This window comes from Lontra canadensis, unplaced genomic scaffold (assembly GCF_010015895.1).
Source record: "Lontra canadensis isolate GAN:19392208 unplaced genomic scaffold, GSC_riverotter_1.0 scaffold3, whole genome shotgun sequence".
NCBI classification, from domain to species: Eukaryota; Metazoa; Chordata; class Mammalia; order Carnivora; family Mustelidae; genus Lontra; species Lontra canadensis.
The window spans coordinates 12,171,154-12,189,894 of NW_022630997.1; the positions used below are offsets into that span (position 1 = coordinate 12,171,154).

At 43.0% G+C, this 18,741-nt stretch overlaps 1 protein-coding gene across 4 annotated transcripts in view; it reads left to right on the forward strand.

Annotated features, from left to right (window-relative positions):
* The window catches only part of SORCS1 (sortilin related VPS10 domain containing receptor 1), a 497,774-nt gene that overhangs the window by 356,192 nt on the left and 122,841 nt on the right, over window positions 1-18,741 (forward strand). For all 4 annotated transcript variants that reach the window (XM_032880513.1, XM_032880527.1, XM_032880538.1 and 1 more), the window contains exon 6: window positions 7,283-7,347. In XM_032880513.1, the coding sequence (XP_032736404.1) occupies window positions 7,283-7,347 (65 nt within the window). The remainder of the gene's footprint in view (window positions 1-7,282; window positions 7,348-18,741) is intronic.

An 18,741-nucleotide genomic window follows, 5' to 3' on the forward strand; every position in this document is an offset into this window, starting at 1 on the left:
GCCCATGTTCAGGGAACAACAAAGGCAAGGAAAGGGGCCCAGACCGTGGGGAAATAAGAAGAAAATGGGAAAGGAATTGGTGGTTTTAGAAGTAAAGCCGTTGGGGCACCTGGGTGGCTCAGTGGGTTAAGCCTCTGCCTTCACCTCTGGTCATGATCTGAGGGTCCTGGGATCGAGCCCTGCATCGGGCTCTCTGCTCAGCAGGGAGCCTGCTTCCTCCCACTCTCTCTGCCTACTTGTGATCTCTATCTGTCAAATAAATAAATAATATCTTTAAAAAAAAAAAAAAGAAGAAGAAGAAGTAGTAAAGCCATTAAATGAGAGAAGGGGAAAGTGGGGGAGGGGGAGCCTTGTACCCCAAGGGCTTATCTGACCACCTTGGAGCTGGTCTTTGTGATGTCTGAGGAAACATGTTGCCTGTTGCTCAGTATGGCTCTTGCAACTTTCAGCTTTGTTTTCTACCATGGACTTTGTTCAACAAACATCCTCATCCCTTTACTATCTTCCTGAGCTTTCTGTATTCCTTCATTTTTTTTTTAAGATTTTATTTATTTACTTGAGATAGAGTGAGAGTGAGCAAGTGAGAGAGAGCATGAGTTGGGGGAGGGGCAGAGGGAGAGGGTAAAAGCAGGCTCCCCACTGAGCAGAGGATCCTGGGATCCTGACCTGAGCTGAAGGCAGCTGTTTAACAGACTGAGCCACCCAGGCGCCCCGTGTTCATTTCTTCATTCTGAGTCAGATACCCCATTCCTCACTTTGCTCCTATAAACACACGCACATGCACGCACGCACGCACACCCGTGCGTACTCACGTACACTTTGTTGCAGATAACACCTCATTCAACAGTTGGGCTTTTGGCTTTGGGGTGATTAAGGATGGCAAAATGTAGAATTTGATGGGCCTGAAGATGTTGGCCATGGTGATTCTCAGTAGCCATTATGCATTTAAGCATAAAAAGCATCTTTTTGTTTGTTTGTGGCTTTTTTGTTTTGTTTTCTTTTGTGTATTTATTGGTTCTGGGAAACCAGTGTGACAGTGTGGAGGCCAAAGAAATCAAGCAAGCATGTTTCTTAGGACTGAGAGAGAGGCTAAAATGACACCTTAAAGCAGCTTTTTAATTTTTTTCTAGCCCATTCTCCCCACGTGGACAGGAGATGAGACCTCAGGATAAGCTGCTTTGTTCTAGAATGAAAGTCATTGCATTAGGAAGGACTCTCCTGACCACCTGTGTCTTGACAGTCTGACTGTGAGGCCAGGGAAAGGGGAAACCCTTGGCTCCAGAAGAGGAAATCAAGGGAGCCAGCCACTAATACCGGCCAGCTTTTGCTGCTTCTCTCTCCAGCGGATAGAACCACTTGCTTCTTGAGGCTTTGTTCATGAAGAGAACCTGCGGGAACCTGATGCTCCTTCTAAAACCAAAAGAAGGCAAGTGTCTCCAACTCGCCAGCCTGTTACTCTGCAGATCCCTGTTTCTTCCTCCATACACCATTACCCGCAGTTCTAAATCTGAATAAATAGGTGCTAACCCGTCACGGTATTTATTTTTTAATACTTGCTCTGTGGTTTTCTATGTGACATTTTGTGGCTCTGGAGCATTTATTGAGCACTATATTAAACTGGTATAAACTCAGACAAAATGCCAGGGGAATGATAAACTGGTGACATTTCTGAGTTTCTCTGCAGAAAATGTCTATAAAGGCTGCATTTGGTGATTGCATTTCAGAAGGCTGATGCTGCACTGCGAACATCATGGTGCCTAATACCAGGGTGTGATTGTTTTGTTTGCGTTCTTGACTCCAGTAATCCTCAGATTTTATTCAGAATTGGCTGCCACATGTGAACACCAACTTAAGATGCTGGAAGCAAGGAGGGGTGAGGCTGGCTTGGTCTTGTTTTCAACAACAGAGCTGGGTCTAGCCTGGCCTGAGGGACTTCACCTTCTCCTTTCCGTGCATAGGGAGGCCCACACGTAGGTGGGGACAGAAGTTCTTCCTTTTAGCTATTTATAGCTATGTTCACTTCACTAACTTCAGTAGCATTTCATGGTTTTTAGGATCAAATAGAAAACCTTAGCATGATGTGCAGAGTGCTTCACGATGGGACCCCTGCCTAACTTTTGATTTTATTTTCTGCTGCTCTACTCTGAACACGTTAGATCTACTGACTTGCTAGTAGATGCCCATCTGGGCCGTCCTCTTTTTGATTTGCTATTTATCTCTAAATAAAATATTCTTCCACCCCTTCTGTCCATTGATCATATAATTTCATATCCCTGAAGATTGAGATCATTTACTCTAAAGGATTTCTGGGCCTTCCTTCTCCCGTAGGTTTCTGTCTGCAAGTGAAAGGTCATTCCTCCTATGTCTTCAAGTAGCACCTTGAATGTGAGCACTCTTGTTACATGGGTGACTGTAGAGCTCCTCCTTAGCTCTAAAGCTCTTAAGGACAGGGAATCCATAGCCTCTATGCTTACCACGTGTTAGGTGCTTGGAATGTTTCACTGAATAAAAAATGTGACTTTATTTATTCATATAGTTGACCTCTGGGCTGTTGACTCTTTTTTTTTTTTTATCTTTTGAGTTATGATGATAAATCACTTCAGCCAATGGGATATCCATGAAATCTCAAGATACTTTTATTACCAGCATTAGCTTTAATTTTTAGGTGGGTATTTACATTCCCCACCCACCTCCTCAAATAAGAAAGGAAAAAAAAAAAAAGAGAAGAAGGAAATCAGCTGCATTTCTGAACCCTTGCGTGTACAAGGACTCTGCTAAGTGCTTTAAGATATATATTCTAGGAAAACTTATTTTAGCCTCATTTTACCGATTAAAACAATAATAAAAGCACAAGGATGTTAAGTAGCTCACCAGATTTCACAAATACACTGGTAACTGCTTGCATGTTGGTTGTGTACTTCTTTTTCCAGAGCATTCAGTAAACATTTATTCAGTAGCTGTGCTTGGCATGCATGGTGCCTGGCACGGAAATACAGAAAGGTTTGACCTTATTGATCAATAACAGGGGTAGAGGGGTGAGTCACCAATAGAAACATGGCCTAAGTTATGCTATGCACAAGTATGCACATGATTCTAGAAGTCTCAGAAGGAGTAAACAACTTAGTGGCATCTTCACTGGGAAGTCTATTTTCATCTTCATGTATCTGCTGCTGAGCCTATAAGGGTATGCAGACTAAGAGTTAAGAAGGCACGGGGTACATATATCTTTTAGAATTACTGTTTTCTCTTTCTTGGGGCAAATACCCATCAATGGAATACTGGACCATATGGTAACTCTACTTTTTAATTTTTTTTAAGTTTTTTTTTTTCTTTTTTTTTTGACAGAGAGAGATCACAAGTAGGCAGAGAGGCAGGCGGTGGCGGGGGTGTGGACCAGGCTCCCCGCTGAGTAGAGAGCCCTGATGCGGTGCTCAATCCCAGGACCCTGAGATCATGACCAGAGGTGAAGGCAGAAGCTTTAACCCACTGAGCGCCCCTCTACTTTTTAATTTTTGAGAAAACTTCATTCTGCTTTCCATAGTGGCTGCACCAGCCTGCTTTCCCACAAAGAGTGCCCAAGGTTCCTTTCTCTCCACATCCTTATGAACACTTGGTATTTCTTATGTTTTTTATTTTAGCCATTCTAATAGTTGTAAAATTTATTGCAGCATTATTTATAATAGCCAAGATATGGAAGCGACCCAAGTGACCATTGATAGATGAATGGATAAATTTGAGGTACATATCTACTGTGGAAGTTTACTCAGCCATAAAAAAGAAAAGTAATGAAATCTTGCCATTTGCAACAGCGTGGGTGGATCCAGAGTGTATAATGCTAAATGAAATAGGTCAGTCAGAGAAGGGAATATATGATTTCACTCATGTTGAATTTAAGAAAGAAACAAATAAAAAAACAACAAATTAAAAAAGAGACCAAAAACAGTCTTAAATGCAGAGAACAAGCTGGTGTTTGCCAGAGAGGAGGTAGGTGGTCGGATGAGTCAAAGAGATACAGAGGGTGAAGAGTACACTTATCCTGATGAATACTGAAAAACGTATGGGATCGTTGAATTATTGTACACATGAAATGGGAAAAAAAATACTAAAATGAAAGAGTTAAAGAGGTAGGATAAGGGTAAGAGGGAATTCCAGACAGATACCCGGTACATGCTAAGGCATGAAGACTTTTCTGTCCTTCTGTGCAATTTTAGTACAAGAAGGGAATTCGTTTTCTCAAATAGACACACAGGCAATATAAAGATATATTAGATCCCACGACCTATTGCCTTTTTATGTAATTAAAGGATCTCAGATCAAAATTTTTCATCTCATAATACAGAGAGGTTCCTTTTGAGTCCCAGAATTGAACAACCCAATATATCAGATATTATAGTAGATACTGACTGGTGTAAAAATGCTGTCTCTATGTTTACTGAAGAAACAGTCTTCTCTGTGCTCTGGTAAGCACAGAGAATTCCGTGATAAAAAACAGCACCTGCCTCGTGGGAGCTCAGTGAAGTAAAAGAGACGTTTATGCAGACAGATCGAGCAAACCATTATGAATCATGACGGGGAAACATACATACAGGGTAATCTAGAAGCATAAAGCCAGTGTGTCCAACCTTTTGTCCTCAATACCAGAAGTCAGCTGCTATCATAATGGATAAGGATATTTGAAGCCCTCCTCGAGATCTCACTCTAGAAAGAAGATCATCAAGGGAATTTTTTGGATTAACTTTTATGTTTATGCTATGTTTACTTGTTAATGTTTTTGAGGCTTAGTGAGGTATAATTGACAAAATTATATATAAAGTATACAATGTTATGGTTTCAGAAACATATTCAGTGTGAAAAGATTTTTCTACAACCAAGTTAACAGATCCATCATCTCACATGTTTACCTTTTTTCTTCTTATCTTCTTTCTCTTTTTTTGTGAGAATGCTGAAGTTCTACTCTCTTAACAAATTTCAGTTTGCAATACAGTAATATCAACCATGCTCCTCACCTCGTTCGTTACATCCTCAGACCTCATTCATCTTATAACTGAAAGTTTGTATCCTTTCCCATCCTCTCCCTGTTTTCTCCTCCCACCAAACAGTGGCAACCACCTGTTAACATTATTATCATTAGTAAGCAAAGTACAATCATTGGTCTTAATATACACAGATAACCACCCAGCTCCACAGTTACAAGTAAAATGTATAAATGTGCTAGAGAATGATACTTTGTGGTCAGCTTCAGTGATGTGCTTCTGCAAGGTGTCTGGTCAATGACAGGGCCATTAAAACCAGCACCTTTGCAGACATTTAGCTTTGTTTGGCTTCAGCTTTTGAGAATTCACCAGTGCCACAAAATAAAAGTGGCAATAATTCTTTATGATCCGTGACGGCAGATCTAGAGGTACTCCCAGACTGCTAGGAAAAGGGGTGAGCCTAACCGCAAATAAAAGTTGTGGGAAATATTGTGGTTTGACTTTAAAGTTTTATTTTGTTGTTGCAGTTGTTTTACTCCAGATTGGGGGGGGGCGTGGTTAGGCAATATAAGGGGACTTGGTTAGCCACAGCAGACTCTAGAGAAGCAAAGGACTCTGTTTTGTTCCTGTGTCTTTTTGTGAATTGGTAAGAGCAGAAACATCCCTTGAAACAACAGCTCCTGCCTTTAGAAATAACAAAAGATCTTAAGAGACAACTTCTGTTATTGATTTGGGGCCATGAGCACGTGGGAAGAGGCAACCGTAGGCAAAGTAATTATTTTGTCTCCCATTGCACTCACCATTAGCCAAGCAGATAGGTCAGCATGCTAGGTTTTACCATTGTGTTCCTGGGATGCCAGCCTTCTGGGAATCCCAGATGCTAGTCATTTCAAGGAAGAAACAGGGCAACAGGCACACTGGGAGGTGAACAGTGTTTAACTACCCATAATTTATGAAATAATTTATAATTTTTAATAATAATATAATTTATAATTTATAAAAAACCAGTTAGCTGCTGAGATTTCTAGTTTGAAGGCTTTTAGGGAGCTTGTTTTCTTTCTTAATCTCCTGACTGTGACCTCGTCAGAAGAGGTCACCTACGGATCCAGTCAGGGCTTCAGTGTGGGAAATGGAAAGCCACCATCCCTGGACCAGCAACTGAAGTCATGGTCAGAATGTCACCGACTGCCCGCATTCAGAGTCCAAGGTTACGGAGTGTCCCAGTGTGCATCCCCTGTCTCTTTGGGGGAAAAATTACCAAACCCTTATTAGGACATTTCTGCTGCCTGAGAGAAGAAAGCGGGGTTTAGTGTTTCAAGCATAGACTCTGAATTTCAGGCCATGTATCAATCAGAGAAAAGTTACTGACAGCGATAATAGGGCCTTTTGGAGACTTCTTAAGATGAAGAGAGACTAAGCTAGCTATGCTTCAGACTCTTTGAGCTGAGAAAATGAGTTCAAATAAGAAGAGTTCTTGGGAATGCCCTTAGGACAATGATTAATTTACTTATTTCAAAGAGCTCACAGACCATTATACACTCCCTCCCTCCGTTCATTTCCTTCTTTCATTCAACATTTGACTATCTATTATAGCTCAGGTAACAGAATAATTATTTTGTACTTAGTAAGGCTCACTTCAAGATTACACTAAATAATAGGTACCTCCAAGGCATTTTAAGTAGACTTTTCTTTTGCTTTTGATTTTATTTTACTTACACATATGGTTTCAAACATACACCGTGAAGTGAGGCGCATCTGCATTTTCCTCTCCCACAGGTGCAGCCATACAGAGGACAGGCCCTCTGTGCCCTGCATTGGGGGAGGAGGGAGGGTCACATGATTTGTTCTTAGTGCATAGGATAGTGGGACATAGTTCTGCTAATTTCAAATGAAAAAATTAATTAGGTCAGTTTGCTATGGAAGTCACTGTTCAAGTCACCCAGTGAGAGCAGCCTGCCTGGAATTTGCCTGATAAGTCTTGAAAGTCCAATATACTGTCACTGAGATTGTCACAGGAGGACACGTGTGTCATGTGTAAGACTTATTTGCAGGTCGGAGCTAATAACACACAGTGTCCTTGTCAGAGTTAAGCCTGGCCTTCATCAAATAAAAGTTCATTATAGCTTTTATTTGAAGTGGAAATTTTACTGTCAGGTTATGTACATAAATACAGCAGATGTATTCCAAGGATTGTGATGGTTAAATCCTATGAACATTAGTAGTCCCTGGGCTCCGCTGAGTTTCTCTGAGGCACATGTGAAGCCATTAATGTTGGTCTTCCTTTTCTTCTTTCTCCATTTTTTCTTTAGGTCTGTGATGGGGTCAAATAAGGAACCAGATCTTGTGCATCTCGAGGCCAGGACTGTAGATGGTCGTAAGTAATTCATCTTCCCCACGATGTTCGTAGTAAAGCTAGTTTTATCAGTCTGCCATGAGCCGAGTCTGTGTCTAGGGAAAACACAGCAGTAATAATCCACGTCCTCGGTGATCCAGAATTGCCTTAACAATTCCCAGCATCTCTCATCCAGCCAAGGTGTTTCCCTTTCCAGGTAATGGAGAAATGGCCCAATTTCTTATTTCTGAAGTGTTTTCCTGGTTATTTGTTATGATTATTTTATTGCTGCTCTTTTGTTTTCATTTGTTTTTCTGGTTTCCTTATTTTGTCAGATATGGTCCACGTAACGTCTCACTGCTTTGTCTGGAAAGTCACAAAGCCCTTGGAAAGGACAGGGATGAGAGAACTGTCCTATGTGTCCCTTGTCATAAACAGGCGGAGGCGAACGTTGGTTGAGTGGGTTTGCTGGTGCTTCCGTGGTTATTAGCTGCCCAGTTAGGCCGGTTGCCAGGAGGGACTGCACTTTGTGTGGACAGGGTGGATTTGGGGACACCATACAGAAAAAATTGCAGTCCCGGGTCCATCCCTATGTCTGAAGGACTCAAAAGTTCACTCACCAGTTGTGAGAAATTAGTAATTTGAGAAAGCTACTTAGACTTTTCATGCCTCCTTCTTCAACTGTAAATGAAATAAGTTAATCATAGTGGTTCCTGGACTAGCTAACATTCGCTGAGCACTTACCCTCTACCAGGAATGATGCTAATCACTTTATATATTTTGTCACAATTAATCCCCACCACAACTTATAGGTTGTTTTTCTGACTTTACAGAAGAGGACACTAAGGCGTAGAAAGTTTAGGTAATATATTTACACAGCAGCTCCATAAGTGTCCTTCTCCTTCTTTGGTCCAGAAGACCTCTAGAATGGCTAAGGAATGGAGGAGTACTGCCAGGCCTAAGAGAGGGCACTGCAGGTGAAAGGGTTCAAAGAAAGAGATAGGGGGAAAAGCGTAGAAGAAAAAGAAGTGAGATAAGGAAGGACGGGGGGCAGGGGGAGGAGAAAGAGGTCTCAGGTATAGAGGAGAGAACAGAATGGACTATCCGCAGGTACCCCAGAGCAATGAGGCTGCCCAGCACTGAGCCAGAGGGTGACAATCCAATTTTTGAGACATTTTCTGTTTGACAGATATCCCTCACAGTTCAAAAACTTCATCCTCGCTCTCCCTTGTCCCTATCTACTTGCCCTCAGCTCATGTGAATGCAAAAGCAAAAGATCCCTGTACCTTACCTGCTTGGGGACAGAAGAAGGAAGTGACCCCTGCTCTCCAGACTCCCCAGAAACCACACCCACTTCATTACTGTGCACATGGCATGAGATTTTTCATTTCCAGAGGTTTTCCTTCCCATCTGGGGAATGAATATATTCTTTGGCAAAATTAGTGGGGGGGACCGATCAGGGTCCAAGCTGACCATCACCTTCCTCCGTTGGAAGCTCAGGCGGGACTGCCATATGTAATATGCCCAGCACTGTGCCTGACACAGATTGAACGCAGCAGTTCAGAACTTTTCCCCCACCCCTTCAGTGGGCTCTCTCTGGTGGCCACCGCTCCAGCCTCAGACCTGATTTTGTTATCTTGGATCCCAAGGCCCAGTTTTTGCTACACAGGAGCCAGAGCCGCCTTTTCCTTAGGCAGAACAATTCCTGCCATCTGGGCAGAGTTCTCACCTCGACCTGTAGCTCAACATGATCTGTTGCCTGCCCATTTCCTTAGCTCATCTCACTCCGTCTTCTCCTCACTCCTTGCGTGCAGGCCTGCGGGTTTGCTCTCAGTTCCTAGAACATGCGGGGTCCTGTGTGTCACCACAAGGCTCTGATACTTGATGGTTCTCCCACATGGAGTATCATCTTCTCTTCCACCTTCCCTGACCAGCTCATGGTAATCAATCACCATGGATGGTTCAGATGTAAACAGCCATTTCTATTTTTTTTTAACTTTTTATTTTGAAATAATGTTGAGCTCACGTAAAATCTTCAAAAAAAAAAAAACATAGAATAATATCAGAACCAGAGAAGGCATCCCTCCCTTAGGAGATTCTTTCTTGAACTCCCAATCTAAGCCAATTTCATATATTGTTTGCTTTCATTCTGTGGTTTTACTGGATGTTATCTTTGGGGGAAGCCAAGAGAGGGTACAGAGCAACTCTCTATACTAGCTTTTGCAACTTGTATTTGAGTCTAAAATTATTTCAAAATAAGAAGTTAAAATTATTTCAAAATAAGAAGTTAAAAAATAGAAATGGATGCTTACGTCTGAACCATCCATGGTGATTAATTACAATGAACTGGCCTCTAAATTCTAGGAGAGGAGGGGCCGTGTGTATCTTTGGTCAGTATCACTTCTCCAGCACATGCCACAGTGTCAGCATGTAGATGGAGCTTAGTAAATATTTGCTGAGTGAGTGAATACATAGCTGGCCAGTTGTCAGGGTGACCAAGTCACTTACTAAGCTGTCAGAAAATTTTAGGGCATTGTATCTCAAATCTGGACATATCATGGCCCAAAAAAGGATCTCGTTAAAACGTGGGTTCTGATTCAATAAGGGCCCAAGAGTCTGCATTCCTAATAAATTCCCAGGTGAAGCCCGTGCTGCCGGTCAGCAGAGCACATTTAGAGTAACAAAGTCCCATAACGAAAAACTAATGAAAGAGCTTTAGGGTCTGTCTCCCATGACTGCACCTCTTGTTCAGGAAGCCCCAGATGGAATCGGTAACATCCCAGATTGCTTTCATTTTCAAGCTTTTGGGGATAATACCACTTCTGGCTTGTGGCATCTATCAGTCCCATACCCTGAAAACAGTAAGGCTGTCATTTTCCCTGATGTGCACGTTCCCTTTCACCCAACATTATTCCTCTGCTCCCTGCAGCCATGAAGGTTGATAATGCCAAACTGTCATCTCGGGCTCAGCTTTCACATGGCATGAAATAGATCAGTTCTAATTTTATTTATTTTATTTTACTTTTTTGCAAAGGCAGCATCTTCAGAAACTACCCAAGAGTGAAAATTCAATAAAGGGATTTAATTTGAAAAGTTATCCCTGTCAAAACAAAACAGAAAAAAAAATTACCTACCAATTGAAATAAAGGATCTAGGCATAATGCCTGACCTGCCTAGGTTAAAAAGAAAAAAAGGAGAGAGAGAGAACAAGAGAGAGTTTTGTTTTTTTTTTCAGTATCATATCCATCTTCTCCCTCTCTCTTTCTTTCTTCCTCTTTCTTCCTTCCTCTTCCTCTTTCTCAAAGTACTTGGTAACCAGGAAGTTGTTTTGACACAGGAAAAATCCCACACTAGCTTATTTGGCTCATCCCCGTTGGGTGGTTTACAAAGGCTTATCTGGGCTTGTTAATTCAAAGTTCGGTTTTAGCCTCATTTCACATTTCCCTAGATTACATTTTATAATCGATTTCTGTTTCACCTGAAGTCCCCATACCAAGGGCTTTTTTTTTTTTTTTTTTTTTTTGCTTTGTGACAGTCTGTGACTGCCATAGACATTTCTGCCACTGTGCTCTGGAATCTGGATGTCTTGTAGTTTACACTGTGACAAGGATGTTATTCTTCCTTGCATTACCTCTCTGCCTTGGGAGGAAGGCTGGGGAGAGCAGCCTCAATTACAGTCAATCACGGGAATTATTATTGGAAAATTTTGAACATGTTTACTGGATGTGGCATTTGTTATTGGTCCCTGCATTTAAGTGAGGACACCCTGACAGGTCCTCACTCCAGAGACAAAGATTTTACTGTTTAAATATCGTGCGTGTGTGTATGGATGTACCTGCTCTCAGGCATCCTATGGAGTCAGTACATTAAAACTGCCACCCAGTGCATTAAAACTGTAAAAAGGACACCTATCTTCTGTTGATTCCCCTAATATAGGTGCATTGCTGTATACATATGTAATGAACGTAGTTGGAAAATGTTGACCAAACCGCTGGTTTGAAAGTTTTGTGAAAAACCTTATCTCATTTCATTTTGGTTCTTTATACAAACAAAGGTCAGAGACTGACCCATTTGTTGACTTAATAAATAACCTTACCTGTATAAGCAAGTCTTCTCAAAGAAGGGCTTTAGCCCTAGGGTCTCCAGAGTCCTGGGGGGCTAATGGACAAGTTTAAGAACCTCACTAACTCCCTGGAATTGTGCGCTGCATGTTAGGTATACGGGATTTTGGAGGAAAAGAATGTAACTATGATCAGAATTCTTTACATGGAAATTACACAGGGATGCAGAGTTCTCTGTGCACATCTGTACATATCATCTTGCAAGAAAACATTCAAGTTTTGAGTTTGACCTTTATCACTCCTCCCTTTCACTTCTGAAATGAAAGCCGTAGTCAGCGGCCTGTTTCGGTACTGGTGGTGATCTGTGCTAGCATGGACAAGGGGCAGGGGACAATTACTGGGCTCATTGTCTGTTTGCATGAGTAAGTAACTTTGTAACAACTTGCACAAGGACTCATCTCTTTCACTGGGGAGAAACAACCTTGGCCCTTAAACCAACTGTGAAAATGAATGTCCAAAAACTCTTGCTGAAATGAACCACAGACTAGCATTTTACAAGCTGAAATAAAAACCAAAAGAGACTCACAACTTTATATAACCACCATCCCACAGATTCTGGTCTTGGGTCAGAACTGGACATCCCATTCTATTTCCCATTTCCCAGTGCTGCAGTCGACTTGCATAATGAGCAGCTTGCCAGCAATATCTGGTTGGGGGACGGTGGCTGCAACGCTGAGGGGCTGTGATGGAGACCTCGGTTCCCAATAGGCCTCAGTCTGTGACCTATGGGGTGCTTTCAGTTCTCTGTGTAGAGATAGATTACCTTTATGACAACAAGAGTAGCAGCAATGACAATAAAAGGAGAAGTTGTATTCGGGTGCATCAAACAAAAAGTAAAATCCTCTTCCTGACCTTCCTTACCATTCCCCAGGTGCAGCATGTTTTTTTTTTTAAATGTTCTTCTACATTTTTTTCCAGAAATTGTGTGGGCTTACACAGGTGAATATGCATGTGAGGACACAGACATACACACTCACATATGTTCGTGTTCTAAAACCATCATGCCACATGCACTACTGGGGAATACAATAGCAAGTTAAAATTTTCCCATATCAGCACATGTAAATGCAGCCACTTTGTGACCGATGACTACAAAAAACCCCACTTTGTGCAGTCAGCTATGCTCTCATTAGCTTTTCTCTCATTAGTAGAACTGTAGAGGTTTGGCTCTTTCACACAGTGCTAATACATCTGTGTACACACACACACACACACACACACACACACACACACACACACATTACTGATTTCACACTTGTGCAGGCAGCAAGCAATGCTGGAAAGAGAAACTACAGATGGCCAGTTCCAGGTCTGAGAGTGAATACTTGGAAAATTTTAGTAGACCTTGTTGCATTGTCCTCTGAGATGGCTGCATCATTGCACGCTGTCACTGTGACGGTGCTGGGATGCTTGGGTTTGCAAGCCCGCAATAGCCTGAGACATTATCAAAGATTTCTTAAACATAACCCATCTGATGAGTCACGAGCTATATCCTTATTGCTTTCATTTGCATTTATTTAATCGTGAATGAGGTTAAGAATTTTTACTGATTTTTCTTGGTTATTTGTATTTCCTCATCAGTGCACCTTTAAAAGATTTCAAATCTCTTTAATGTTCCAGAGAAGGTGAACACTTTGGCTTTTGTAAACAAATATATAAGAAAAAAAAAATGTCAAACTGGCCACTCCCACGCCAGCGAGGGTCCCAACCCTGGCCCACCAACTGGCATTTTTCGACCCCATGTTTTTTATCCTTGATTTACCTTCTTTTCAGTCCATGTATTTAGGAACAGTTTCTGAGGTGGGACCTGGGAAGAGGCTAGAATTTTCTAGAATTGGGGCTGCTGCAGATTCTGATGGCTCCCTACTCCTCCCCAGCAGGGAAGGGCCTTTCCCCTTTCTGCCTGCCCCCCGCCCCCCAACAGTAGGCATCAGGGATGAGAGCATAGAGGCGCCCTGCACTGGCTTGTTCTCTTGGCTGCCTCCTTCTGACCCCCACTGTTCATGTTGCAAAAGCCTCTTGATTTTGACTCCTCGTGATTTCAGCGTGGCCTCTCTGATAGAGTAGCCTTAAAGACAGCCTGAAAACCAACCAGAAAAGCATGAAACACGGTAACACAGGCCTCCCCACACAGCAGTGAAAATCTGTCAGAAACATGTCACGGGCCCCGCTGGGCGGCTTTCAGAGTGCGGTCTTTGTACGCTTCTGTGCTACTTCCTCTGCATGCTGGAGGCCCAGCCGGCCGGGAGAAGGTCTGTGCCCTTCCTTCTGCTCAGGAAGAGAGGACAGATACACAAGAGAAGCCTGTTCTCCCCTGGCCTTCACTTGACAGCAGAGGAGTGCATCTCTGTTGGGTTTTTAGGATCCTCCAGGACACAGCAGCACTAGTCCACACAACATGGATGGCAAAGTGTCTGGAAAATTCCTAATGCTTCTCACCCCTGCTTTAAAAAAAAAAAAAAAAAAAAAGTGTCATAAAGGTCTTGGCACTTACTCATACATTTCCTTCCTTGGTCCTGTACGTTCTCAGGCAACAGTGATGCTAATACCATGCATTATATCCCTATCATTTGCCTCTGCCACTACTGCCCTAGGTATTTCTCAGTTGCATTACTCATACCCATTCTTGTAAGTAGGCTCTATTGTAATTTTTCTCATTTTAACCTTGAGGAAAACAAGGCTTATAGTGATTAAATGTTTTTGCCACAGCTTCAGGGCTAGAATTTGAAGCCCTATTATTTTTTTTAATTGTTTTTTATTTTTTTTTATTTTTATTTAAAAGATTTTATTTATTTATTTGACAGACAGGGCAAGTAGGCAGAGAGGCAGGCAGAGAGAAGAAGGGAAGCAGGCTCCCCAGTGAGCAGAGAGCACGAGGAGGAGGGGCTCGATCCCAGGACTTTGGGATCATGACCTGAGCTGAAGGCAGAGGCTTTAACCCACTGAGCCACCCAGGCACCCCTTGAAGCCCTATTATTATGCATTCATTCAGCAGATACTGTTGGGCCTGGATGTTGTGATAGGAGGGAAATTTGCAAAGGCCCTGCTCTCATAGAGTTTCCCTAGTAGATAGAGAAGATCTTATACTGGGTATAAACCCATGTCTAATGCCAAGTGGTGCCAAGTCCAGGAAGTAAAGGAAAGCAGAGCAAGGGGAGCAGTGATTGAGGTGGGAGGGGATGTCAAAGAAGGAATCTCTGATAAGGTGGCATTTGATGTTTCAGCCACGTAGTTATGGAAGTAAGGGAGACAGACTGCTGGAATATCATTCCAGAAGGATGGAACAGTATATGCGAATGATACAGAGTATGGCCATGCTCGGCAAGGGTCAGGGGATATCAGGAAGGCCAGGAATATGGAGAGGACAGGCCAGTGTGTCATCTTTGTTTATGTCACCGTGAAAGGCAGAAACGTACCTTATTGGTCTTGGTTGAACACTGACCATGTTCCAAGTATGATATATGGTATTGAGGGTGATAAAAAAAAAAAGAAAAAAGGTTACTAAGAGAAGAAATACTGGGTTGAACATACCCAGGTGCCTCAGAGGCAATCCCTTGAACTGACTTTTTGTCCTGAAATTAATCACATAGCATGTGAACACATCCAAGTAGATTGTGCACCCCTCCCCCAAAAAGCCCTGTAAAAAATTCTGTGTTTTCTCCCCCATGCACCAAACTGCTTTCATCTCTCTTCTTCCTCTCTCTCTCCTTCCCATTTTTATTCCTGCTTTTGTTCCTTCTGGCTTTCCTACCATTTCCTCCCAACGCCGCCCCCCCCCCCCCCCCCCCACTCCCCCCCCTAAGGCTCCCTCCTGCACCCTGCCTCCCCCGCCCCCCGTCTTTTTTGACTCAGTTTGGGAAGTTTTTCAAACAAATGTGCTTCTCGGTTTTTCATGCCTTGGTGTGACCTTCTACATAACTTTGTGTCTTTTGTCAACTTAAGCTGGATTTCCAGTGTGGCTTCCTCAGAACGGACAGGGAGCATTTCCCAAACACATCTTGTACCCTCCCCCTCACGCCTCTGTGTTCTCACCAGCGTTCCTTCTTCCTGGAGTCCTCCTTATCACTCACCCTACCACTGTTCCAAACCACCTTCCAGACTTTTCTCAGCTCCTCCAGGAAGCCTTCCACATGTGTCCCTGCCCTCACCCCCACACAGGTCATTGTTACCTCTGGTCCTTAGAGTGAATAGTAAAGTGGTCTCTATCCCCCAAGTACAGTAGGCCAGGGAGGCATAACAGGTCCACAGTTCTGTGTGAAGCAAAGTAAAATAGAGGCCATCACAGGAGAACTTGTGGCACGGGGTAGACCATCTGTGGAAAGGTATGGAATTAGTGTGTCCCTCACCTGTGGGCTCACAGCACTCCTTCCTGAGATGCACTCACCATGCTGCATTGCAGTTGACAAGTGGTGTTTCTGTATTTGTATTAAATTATTATGTCCTTCTCGCCTCTTTCATGTCTCTAATTCCTAGTCTTGTGCTTGGTGAAAAATTTATGATCTCAGAACTTTTCCTGTAGTAAGCATGGCCTCCTAAATGTCAGAAGGCTAGTCATAAAAGACAACATTTAGAAAGTTATCCTGGACCAAAATCGAGAGATTTCATAGAAGAAAGCAGTGCCACCATCTCTATGTCAAGGGAGAACATTTGATCTAAGTTTATAATTTTCTCAGAAATGTATTGAACTTGGGCTTTTCAAGGGGCCACGGCTGGAGTCTCAGCTTTGCATGTGTCAGTTTCTCACTGGTACATGCCACAGAGGGTTCTGGAACCCTGAGGGTAATGAAATGTACATGAGCACAAGCATGTCGACACATGTGTGCATGTGTGTTGGTTGGGGACATTTAATATGAAGGTTCTAAAATAATAGAACAACGTAAAGAACAAAAGGAAGATATATATGAAGATATCTGGGCTTTAAAAACTGCCCTGTTTTAATGTTGAAAATTAGTAGGGGATGGAAAGTTTCAAAGTGCTCATGACTGCCTAGAGAGTTTATGGTTTTGTTCAAAATGAAATTTTTATTATATTAAGGTATATGAAAGGATTTGATGCTAAGTAAATATTTGTTGAGTGCCAGAATCAGGGGTAGAGTCCTAGAGATCTGTGATGCATTTCATTTACTAGCATTTGAGCTTATGCAAATCTCATCCCTAAGTTTGGAGTTCTTCATCTGTAAAAAGTACCATTTCTGGAATTTTTTTTTTTTTTTGTAAATCTGGAAAGAGAAAAAGCATGCGATCCATTTGGCATGGTTCCTAGCCAAGGGGACGGGCATGCTCGGGTTTTTCTGGAGGTTAATGCCATTGCTGCTCTCACTGGAGAGATGCTGGGAAGGGAGAGGTCAGTCCGAGCCTCAGGAAGAACACCACAGAAGCAAGCCCAGGAAGTATTTGGACAGGGTCGCAGACAAGGAAAGGGCAGTTCGAACCAGATGTTTGTTTCTTGGCACAAGAGTGGGAAGGAGACAGGTTTCAATGGGTAAAGACTTGTAAAGACTTGTCTTTATTGTTGAAATGATAGTCTGATTCTTTTTTTTTTTTTTTAAGATTTTATTATTTATTTGACGGAGAGAGATCACAAGTAGGCAGAGAGGCAGGCAGAGAGAAAGAGAGGAGGAAGCAGGCTCCCTCTACAGAGATGTGGGACTTGATCCCAGGACCCTGGGAATAAGACCTGAGCCGAAGGCAGAGGCTTTAACCCACTGAGCCACCCAGGCGCCCCGATAGTCTGATTCTTAACATCCTTTTTTATTAATTCTAACGTTCTAGTAACTGCTCGTTACATAGAGGAACAGTCTAAAGCGTAGCTTGGTAAGTAACCTTCTCTGAGTCACCCAGCATGGAGGACATAGACCTAGGATCTGGAAGGTCACCCCCAACAGGAGGGCGCACTTGCAAAGCAATATGGCCGCAGGCCGGCTGGCCTGTATGCTGGGCTCCCACACGCCTCCCATGTCCTCCTCATAGCCCGAGTTATTTTCCAGTTCCCCCCACTGGCCACTGCCTCACACCATTATCTATTGATTATGCATGGAGAATATTTTTCCTGGTCTCTTAAAAAAATTACTTAAAAAAAAAGTCTTTAACCCACACCACACATTGAATGTGAAGAAAGATACTGTGTCAGGGAGAAACGTGTGGAGTGCTTTACAGTCGGTTCCTGTGAGACATGGTGGGCAGCGCTGGTGATTAAAGAGAGAGCACTTCAGGAGCAGCTACCACTCCCGTTCCTGGAGCACAGACTGGCCCGGCACCAGACTCACTGCCTTTCACGCCTGAGCTCTTCTCTCGTCACCACCGCTGGCAAGATGCCTCGCCTCGCACCCGTTCCCATTTTGTAGATCAGCGTTTAGAGAGGTGCCGTGACTGCTTGGGTTTACAGAGTTAGCAGGCCTTGAACCTGCATTTAAAGCCCTGTCCCTCTGCTCAGAGCCCAGCCCTTGAAAGGCGGCCTTTGTCTAGATCACAGATTTTGCAGGGGGTGGAAACTGCATTATGCCACGCAGCAGCTGTTGCCCAGAGTGAGGATGCCTGGGAAGAGCAGCACAGGGCCCTAATTACCTATGGCAAGGAAAACATCTGTGTGGGAAAAGTAATGAAATTAATTCTGAAGTCTAGCAGTTGCATGCATTAATTGACGTTAATTAATGCCAAATTACAGGATACTTCCTATGGAATCACATCATACACTCACTAGAATTGAATATGGAAAGAGTTCATCATACTTAATGCTATTACAGCAAGCCCCAAGGGGAGTAAGAGTGATTGGTCCCTCATTATGAAGTGCAGCCAATTTCTTTCTGTTTCCATTAGAAGGAGAAAGAGAACAAACCAGGAGCACTTTACCAGGGGCTGGCGGTTCAAAATTGTTCATTTCCCCTTCAGCTTGCAAATTTCACTTTGAGCCACTCTAAGCAAGAAATGCTTTTAAGACCCCTTCTTGGGGCTTTCCTTGTGTCACCCAGCTGAACCCTCTGTATTTCTTAGTTGGAGAACAGACTCACAGCACGTATTGCTTGTAGTCCCCCCACCTCAGTACATGTCATGGTGAGTGGAGGAAGATGGAAAAGCAGAGGAATTAGAGATGGTTCTTTAATTCTCGAGAGACAGATCTCAAGCCCACTGTGGACCATGCCCCCTCCACCCCCTGGCTGAGAGATGCTGACCAGGGATTTGCACACAGAGCTGTCTCACTCTCTCACATCACTGCCTGTATACTACTCTTGACATCTCCTGTATTTCTTTTATTCATTTTTCCAGTGCAAACATACATATGTAGATATCTATATATACAACTTGTACAGAATCTGGTT